The 9,279-nt window shown below is 40.1% G+C and overlaps 1 protein-coding gene across 1 annotated transcript; it reads left to right on the top strand.

Annotated features, from left to right (window-relative positions):
• The first annotated feature begins 1,525 nt into the window (after window positions 1-1,525).
• On the top strand, window positions 1,526-8,934 carry LOC108877094 (UTP--glucose-1-phosphate uridylyltransferase). The gene is made up of 5 exons (XM_018667021.2): window positions 1,526-1,840; window positions 2,279-2,476; window positions 5,690-5,932; window positions 6,213-6,317; window positions 7,425-8,934. Exons 1-5 carry the CDS (start codon window positions 1,595-1,597, stop codon window positions 7,530-7,532), a joined length of 900 nt encoding a protein of 299 aa, XP_018522537.1. The 5' UTR covers window positions 1,526-1,594; the 3' UTR covers window positions 7,533-8,934.
• Window positions 8,935-9,279: the final 345 nt, after the last annotated feature.

The following is a 9,279-nucleotide window of genomic DNA, read 5'->3' as shown; positions in this document are numbered from 1 at the left end:
CAGGCCCCTCTTCAGAAACTCATATCTGCAGATGTCAAAGCTGGCTCAAACGTTGTCCACAGTCTCATGACATGTTTAACACGAAGCACAGCACGCTGGTTAAGCTCATGGCAAACTGTTACTAACAGCTAAAATGAAAGCTTGTCTGTATGTAGTCTAACTGGTTAGTTTGTCACTAATCTCCAAATTTTGCAAATTGCTATAAACTTCACTCTCTTAAACCAGTAACAGTCTGAGCTGGACTGATAGGGGTCTGTATGGATAAAGATAAAATCCTAATGATACCCATCCCTACAGCTGGTTAGTGGCTTCGCCCTGACTTTAGGCAGATGAGATATTCACTGTTCAAATAACTTCATTATAACCCTTGTTTAAGCATAAATGATTTATATATGCACCCAATAACAGAACTTGCAAAAAAATGCTTTTGCTCAAAGCTCAAAGCTTGTAAACTCAAGTTAAAACTGAGTTTTATCTCCTTTTGGGAGGGGGTATCTGTGTGTGTGTGTGTGTTTGTGTTTGTGTTTGTGTTTGAGGGGGGAGGGGAAGAGGAGTTGATTGAGTCTGTGAGAAGCTGCCACAGAGAGGTTACAGTCAGGAGAGCCAAGAGCTGTCACAGATGATGAGCTCTGAAAAATATTATCACAGAAAATAATTAGCATAAAAGCTTTTATTTTAAATTTTTACATCTCGGAAGTGTGAACTGTTACGCCAGCGTGTGCCCTGCGACCTGCGTTGACCCCGCGGTTGCCGGGGTCCCGCGGTCGCCGCTCCCCCGACGGGCGCCGGGTGCGAGGGCCCGTTCAACGCTGCTCGCAGCTTTAATTTTACTGTTTTTGTTCATTGTAAGTAATTACATTCATAAGTATAATTTTCAGGCACAGCAGGCAGCTGTTTTCAATCAGAAAGCACCAGTAAAGCCACACTACCTGCTCAACACCAAATAGTGGAAAGACACAGCAGACTCACTGGTAAAAACCAAAGCAAGTGTATAAAGTGATATTGTGTTAATGTTGTGTTGCTGCATTGCCTCCAAGTGGCAGGTTTAAATTTGGGTTTAGTCCTCTCTAAATCTAGATTAAAGTCAGCTTTTAAACTCCAATTCAAACTCTGGTCTATGATTAACTTTAAACTTGAGGCTGATGTAATTAAAGCTATTTTTTGTTTGTGGATTAAGCATGTACTTCCTTGGAAAAAGGAAAAAAAAAGAAAACCCAGCAGAAAGTTTCATGGTGATTCTGAAGTTTGAAGAGGATTCAGGTTCAGAAAAAAGACTTTTATAGAGCTTAGCAAAGAAACGTATTCAACCGTCAAAGTCATTGATTTAAATTGTGCAACACAAATGTGATAACATTTAAATCTGGCTCAAGTATTTTTAGTAAATTAAGCTAAACTATCTAATTTTAAATGAACCCCTGTTGATGCCACCCAACCGTAACAATAAATTATGATACTGAGTCATCATCCAGCTGAATGTTTGTCAATAAACCCTTAATGTCCAAAAAGTAAAACAAAGACATGATGGTTGATCTAATTGCTCAGGTACCCTCGCATCAACAAAGAGTCCCTCCTTCCTGTGGCCACAAGCTTGACCATGACTGGGCAAAACACAGAAGGCTGGTACCCTCCAGGTCACGGCGACATCTACGCCAGCTTCTACAACTCAGGCCTGTTGGACCAACTGATCGCACAGGGCAAGGAGTACATCTTTGTGTCTAACATCGACAACCTGGGAGCCACCGTCGACCTCCACATCCTGCACCACCTGGTCAGCCAGCCCAACGGCAAGCGCTGCGAGTTCGTCATGGAAGTGACAGACAAGACGCGTGCCGACGTCAAGGTATGTGGAGCAGGGGAGGACTGGGTTTAAACATAGTAACAGTATGTGGATTCATGCTGTCACAACATTTGCACAGCTTAGTTACACATGGATGTGATATTCTGTCCTTGTTCCCTGTACGAGTTTGTACAGCGTCATTTTAACACATCTTTGTCTTATGCAACAAAAACAGATCTTTGAAATGAAAATGTATCATATCCATATTCACTGCACAGCCCCACTCACTGAACTGGAATATGGCTTGGATTATGGATTATGGATTATGGCATGACTAATAAAAAAAGATTTCTAGCAGAGTGGAAAACTAACACCAGGAACCACCACATTCTGAAGATCAGGAAAATCTCTCAGTATAAACGGGGAATGTCAGCGTTAAGTTTGAAGTCGATCATTCACATGCAGAGAACATGATGTTAAAATGCTGACTCTGATTTTCAGGGTGGCACACTGATCCAGTATGAAGGAAAACTGCGTCTGCTGGAGATCGCCCAAGTGCCCAAGGCCCATGTAGACGAATTCAAGTCAGTTTCAAAGTTCAAGATCTTCAACACAAACAACTTGTGGATCTCTCTGGCTGCTATCAAGAGGCTGCAGGAACAGAAGGCAATGGACATGGAGATCATAGTCAACCCCAAGGTGAGTGAACGGGGAACAAAAAATACAGTCAAGGGTGAAAAGGAAAAAAAAAAAATCCCAGAAAATCCCACTGTGATCAATTCAATTTCCTTGGATAGCTTTCAGTTATTTGTATGGTTTACCAAGGTGTAAAATGTTCGTCCAGCCACATTTTACTGGTTTGGTCAATACTTTTCTATCAACATATCAAAACAAAAACTGTTGAAACAAAACAAGTTGTACACATAAAAAATTCTTCTTCTGAGGACTGGCATTTATCACATATAGCCATCATTACTGTGAAAACATGGTACTCACATCACTGTGTACAAAGATTTTGGTGACTGAGCCTGGTTAATACAGCTTTCCAATATCTCTCAGCAGGACAGCTAACATGAGCAAAATAAATCTTCCTGTTCCTGAGGTTTTCAAACTGTGAGGTGTGACTCCACAGGGGTCACAAGAGAGTTGAAAGGGGGAGCGCATAGAGAGACATGCTGTGTGAGGCGAGAGGGGAAAGTTCAGGGCAGTGTTCTAAAAACAACAGGATGTTAGTTATTTCAGTTTAATCCACTAATGTGGCAACACAGCAACAGCAACAGCAGCAGTGGCTGTGACATGAATGTCATGGAGACAGTTAACACTTAATAGCCACAGTTTAGTTCATTCTCAGAGTGAATTCAATCAAATCTGCACATGCAGACTTAATACACATATTTTTAGATTCAGTGTGACCTACACTATCTGAGGATATGATTATGTCTAATGTCCACTGTGAATAAATGTCCATAAATCCTCCTAGAAATTGCAGAAAAAAGACGCTCCCACAGAACTACAGAATTTCCCTGAGGATCATCTTGTTTTTAAGTTTGGGCGTCACACTTGGCTCAGTTTTGTCTGAGGAGGGATGCACCATGTCAATGTCAGACTTAACAGTCAGACTACATTTCCCCCTCTGTACAACAACACAGGCTTATTTCCTCAGTCGACTCAGTGGGAGGAATACTATTAAGTCTTGCTGTCTTACAAGATACTCCAGTCTTTATGTTTCCTCCTCTCCCTTCTCTTCCAATAAATTATGGAAGCCATCACAGTGAAATGACTCATATATGTCTTTGTGATAGTCCGCTGTTGGATCATCCATGTGTGAGTCTGAAGCCTTGAGGGGATTACTGTGCAATAGATGTTCAGATGAAACTATTCACTCTAAATAACCAGCCGAGCTCCCGGAATAATATCATCTGTGCTATTTTATTGTGTCCATTCTCTCACGTTGGAGCAAAGAGATATCTGCACCACTCTCCTCTACAGAGACCACCACTTATGAATAAATCATATCTTGCTTTAAAAAAAAAAAAAAGGGGAAGGAAACTCTTATCGGAAAGCCTCTCAGCTCTGTTTCTGCCGTCCTGTACAGCTCCACTTTCTGAGCCGTTTGCTGTTGTGAAGTTTTTGCATACAAAGGAGAGGAAAAGAGCTTCAAACCAATCCAGTTTTCCGGTCACCTCTCTAGTAGCTCATCTGCCCTACTTGGACTCCAGTTTCAGCTGTGTGTGTGTTTGTGTGTGTTTGATGGCATAAGAGAACCAGAGATGAATGTAAAAGTTTAATTTCCCTCACAAACACGTTATTTCAAAGGCCACTTGTGTGACTTAAAATTTAAAGCCGCCTCTCATTCCGCTCTACTTACTGAGCTGGGTGGTGTCTCTCTCTCTCTCTCACACACACACTTCCATATTGTTAATTTTCTTTTTAATTAAGCAAAGAGTGGTTCAAAGAAATTAAAGGAAAAGTGAGGCAGCAACAAAAAATGTGCTGCTTGAGTTACCATGAAGGAACCATCTGAGGAAATGCTTAATCAGTCGAATTTAATCTTGTAGCGTGATTTGTTCGAGCATCATTTTAAAGCTCTGTCTTCCTTGTACATGTTTATCCTTTGTTGTCCTCCACAGCTCTCAGTGACAGAGCAGTCCTGTTAAAAGCAGCGCAGCAAACAAATTAGACTCGATGTGACTTGATGTTGTTTTGGTTGTGCTCACCTCTCCCTCCCTCAGTGTAGAAGCACCACCTCGGGGGTATGCAAATCTGCAAGCAGTGTAATAAATTCACTGCTGAACCTCAGCCTCATTCCTGATTATTGCTTTCTCAGCCTATAGATGTAATTTTCCAGCCTGTGGTTACAAAATCACACACCGTGACATAGTGAGTGTTATGTAACTGATGATAACTGTGTGGCTTTATGTAAGGGTGTGTGGTACCTTCTAGGTAAAAGTACAGCACTAAAACTACAAAGTTCAAGGGGATGGTTCCTATTACAGCCACACACATGTTCAAACTGTGTGCACTTGTGGCACTGAGAGACACTTAAGATAAAAACGTCTGTGAACGTTACATAACTCCTGCTGATAGTTATATCATCACATCATTGTTGCCCTATGAAACCTTTCAGTCTAATATCAGTCAAAGCATCAGATTCACCAGTGTGGTTTTAAGAAGCCTTACTGCCTCCTTAAGGAAAGGTTCACAACTACTCCAGTCTTAAAATAGTCAGGTGACCACACAAGGGTAAAGTGTTGTAAGTGATGGAGGACAAAGTGCACAGTCCTCCCTCTGGGCAAAAATATAAATCACAATGACCGTGCTAATATGCCGATTCTAGCAGGTATGTTTTACAATGTTTACTATCTTAGTTTAGCTTGTTAGCATGCTAATATTTGCTTATCAGCAGTTAAACACAGAGTACAGCTGAGGCTGATGTAAATGTCACAATTTCTGCAACTATTTGATCACAAAGCAAAGTTTTGGACAAATTAAAATTTGGAGCAGTCAGCTCACAAAAGTAACTCAGATTCACCCTCTACAGTTGGGAGTTATGTAACATAATTTAGCTTTTTTGTTTTGTGTTTTAATGTAAAATATATTAAATGTTGAATGTGGAAATTGACCTAAGTCAGTTTGTTTTTTGGAGAATCCCAGTTTGTTTGTTTTGTTGTTGTTGTTGTTGTTGTTTCTGGCTCCTTGTTGTTCATTACTGAATTCAAATCTCAACAGTTTTGCTCAAGTAGTGCTTTATATGTGTGTGTGAGAAAACAACTCTGTCTTGGTGAGATAAACAGAACACTAAGTGCAAACATTTCTTGTTCTTCCTCAGGCTGTTTTTTTTTTTTTTTTCTAAATCAAGTAAATTTTTCACAGTAACCAACACGTTCTCTCTCTTATCTCTCATGCCATCAGACACTTGACGGTGGACAGAATGTCGTCCAGCTGGAGACAGCGGTCGGCGCAGCCATCAAATGTTTCGACAACGCCCTGGGAATAAACGTACCTCGCAGCCGCTTCCTGCCTGTTAAAACCACGTCGGACCTGCTGCTGGTCATGTCCAACCTGTACAGCCTGGAGGCCGGCTCTCTCACCATGAGCCCCAAGAGAGAGTTCCCAACAACGCCACACGTCAAACTGGGCAGCTCCTTCACCAAGGTAAGTGAGCTCTGTTATTTTGGACTGTATGGGAAGTTTTATGATTTGAACGACTGCACAAAAAAAATCATGGAAATCCATCCACTAGGAGTTTGACTTCAGCTCATTTAAAAGTGCACATCACCCAGAGTCACGCTCTTAACTACGGTTTAAAATAAGGTTCAGTGGCTATTTTTTTTTTTAATCAAGCTGAAAGTGATCAAATAAATCCTGATCCTGACTCACACACACAGCAGGATAAACACATTTCCTCTAATGTCCGTCTCTCTAATGTCATCAGGTTCAGGAGTACCTGACCCGCTTCGAGAGCATCCCAGACATGCTGGAGCTCGACCACCTGACAGTATCAGGAGACGTCACCTTTGGGAAAAACGTCTCGCTCAAGGTAAACATCTTCACTCAAATGAAGTTTTACTGGAAATAAGGAAAATTTTGTTTTGTTGCTCTCTGAACTTCTGTGTAAAATAAAATTGGGTTTTTAAAGGTTTTAAGGGTATAAATGGAACTCAGCCACAAAATTAAATTTACATTTGCTCCAAATGTGCAGAAGTCTCTCTGATTTTGCATGATAACCCAGAGAGACCTCTGCATTATTCATTCTGGTGCCCACACTGATGCTACAAGATGCTAGAGATATACTGTGGCTCTTAAAAGGACTTTTAGGTTTTGTGTTCCTGTGAGAGTCCAGAAAACACACTGAGCTGTGTACAGCTGTGAGTGAAAAGGTGGAGAAAATCTTTAAATTTCACTAAATGCAATCCTCAGAGATTATAATCTTATTAAATGATAATTTAATCTCTCAGATTATGTACATTTTAACAAAGATGGAATGAGAAAATAACATAAGCTTTCAGTGTTAACATTATTTATACTGATGGATGTTACTGATTTATTACTTTAATTTAATCCTGGTTTGAAAATGTCATCCTGCCATTGTTTCTGACTGATGAACAAAAACTAATCCAGAGCTGGAAAGTAATGTCATTTACGTAAGGTACTGTACAGTACAAGTTTACAGTACTGTAAAGTACAGTACAAGCGCCTCAAAATTGTGCTTGAATATTTCTATTTTAAGCGACTTTATTTTTCCTCTACACGTTTCATTTCAGAGTCCAATGTTCTTTTTCCATATAAGTTGATCATGTTTTGTAGGTAAAACAGTGGTCAGTGAATGTAATGCTGTCAGTTCTGCCTTTTTGGGGGTCAAAAAAACTGTTTTGTAAATTTCAGATGGAAAAAACTAAATTACCAACTATTTACAGACATCTGAGGTAAATTAGCAACTATTTCACAAAAAAGTCAATGATTAGAGAAACTAACTGAAAACAGATTTGTGACTGAGAGTTGCAGAATAACCAACTTTGCTTTTGATACTTTAAGCACATACTGTTACTCAGTATGGTTTTGAATGCAGGACTTTTACATGTAAAGGGAGTATTTTTACATCTCACTTGAGTAAGGGAACTAAACCTGTCACTCCTCTTCCTTACAGGGCACCGTCATCATCATTGCCAACCACGGAGATCGCATCGATATTCCGGCCGGTTCCATGCTGGAAAACAAAATCGTGTCCGGCAACCTCCGCATCCTGGACCACTGAGGCCTTTTTCATCCCACCCCACTCCATCATGTGACGTAGTCGGCTTTATCCCAGTCATGTGACCCATTTGTCATGTTTACACGACACCAACAGATTGTGAGAGGAAGAGGCTTTTTCCTGAAGGCTGTGTGTGATTGCATGTGCAGTGCTACTCTGCAGTCTCAACATTAGCAGTAGTTTACATGGTTGGTTGTTGGGAGTGTTTGTAGCTTACACATACTGCCCTCTATAGGCTGTTTATTATATAACACAAACCTTTAATAGTATTAATAATGAGCTAGTCATAGCTGAAAATATGATAGAGGGAAAAACAACAGATCAGATTTTATTTTTTATTTTTCTTTTCACTGGTGATTTTGACTGTTTACTGACCAGAAAATAAACCTGCCAAATAGACTCATAATAGATATTAATAAGGATACTAACACATCAAAGAACAAATGTGATCATTTTATCATCTTCATCCTCAGTGTGCACTTACAGCACTGCTAATGCAATCACATAGTGTACTTACATAGAGAGGTAAAGTCATGGTTTTTGAAGTTATGGAGGACTTTTGACAGTTTATTTCAAGCACAAAGACCGTGCTATGGGACTCAACATGGTTCTACAATTCAGCTGTGATAAGATATGTTCAAGTGAAATAATGTGCTCTTATATTTTGGCCATTTATCTATTATCTATATCTGGAGCTGGAGCCTGTCGCAGCTCTCCAGTCTATCACAGACCTAAAAACATACAAGTATCACACTTCACAGGCAATTTGGTTTCCAGTTCAGCTAACCTAAACTATGGGAGATTCCCCCCCACACACACACACACACACAACCCTTCACTGAGCCACTATATTGTTCTGTGATAAGTCAAATTTTAAAAAAAGTGCTAAAATGACTCCAAAACTGGCCTCATGCCTCAGACATATTATCCATTCTAGACTAATTGTAGATGATGTAATCTGCCAAGAGTTGTCGTCGTCATCCTGTCTCACCAAAAACAATGATCTTGGCTACCGCACATTTATGACTGAATAAATTAATGAACAAAAGAAAGAAATGTGACAAAGTGCAATGGAAACATACTTCATGATGTACTTAAAGCATGTGGCTCCACTGAAGAGACTAAACACTGTGTCAGACAAAATGTTCCTCAAATGAATAGATGAAAACCAAATCGGTCATTTGAGGTTGTACTGGAGCTGTTTTAATGGTCATCTCACTGTGCTCTCTTCTTCTGTGATGTTTAATAGCACCTAGCTGGAGAATTACCAGCAGCAGTGAATGGAAACACGCATTAATTTTGATTTTCTTTACTAACCTTGTCTGTGATTTAGTGTTGGGCAGGTAGCATACAGTGGGTTTATTGGATCATTTTGCTGGAAACAGCTGCCTGGTGTGTCTGAAAACTGCACTGATAATAATAAGAGACTTAACCAAAAACATTGCAAGCTAGGAAACCAAAACAATGAGCTTAAACAAACACACAGACACAGACACACACACACACAAAACAAGCTCTTTAAAGCTGAGATAAACTGCAGAGTCCAACCATAACTATCTGGGGTTATCCCTACGAGCAGCACCTCTCACACACAAGTAGCCATTTGATCCATCTTTAAAATAAAAATGTGAATTAGTGCAGTGTTAACTTAAAAGTCACCAAACTTCGGGAATCCAGTTTTGAACAGAACAACAGCACATTATGAATTTGTGGAACCATGTGGAAATCAAGCCTTGAAGTGAAGTCTGTG

Source organism: Lates calcarifer, unplaced genomic scaffold (assembly GCF_001640805.2).
Source record: "Lates calcarifer isolate ASB-BC8 unplaced genomic scaffold, TLL_Latcal_v3 _unitig_579_quiver_2908, whole genome shotgun sequence".
In the NCBI taxonomy this organism is placed as follows: Eukaryota; Metazoa; Chordata; class Actinopteri; family Centropomidae; genus Lates; species Lates calcarifer.
Note: the sequence above shows the minus strand (reverse complement) of the source record. Positions and strands in the feature narration are given on the sequence as shown.

What these genes read in the sequence shown, in the direction of transcription:
- LOC108877094 (XM_018667021.2), top strand. Translation starts at nt 1,595, where the DNA reads ATGACTGGGCAAAACACAGAAGGCTGGTACCCTCCAGGTCACGGCGAC. An exon ending in AGACGCGTGCCGACGTCAAG is followed by an intron (nt 1,841 to 2,278) that starts GTATGTGGAGCA and finishes TCTGATTTTCAG; the next exon opens with GGTGGCACACTGATCCAGTA. An exon ending in AGATCATAGTCAACCCCAAG is followed by an intron (nt 2,477 to 5,689) that starts GTGAGTGAACGG and finishes TCATGCCATCAG; the next exon opens with ACACTTGACGGTGGACAGAA.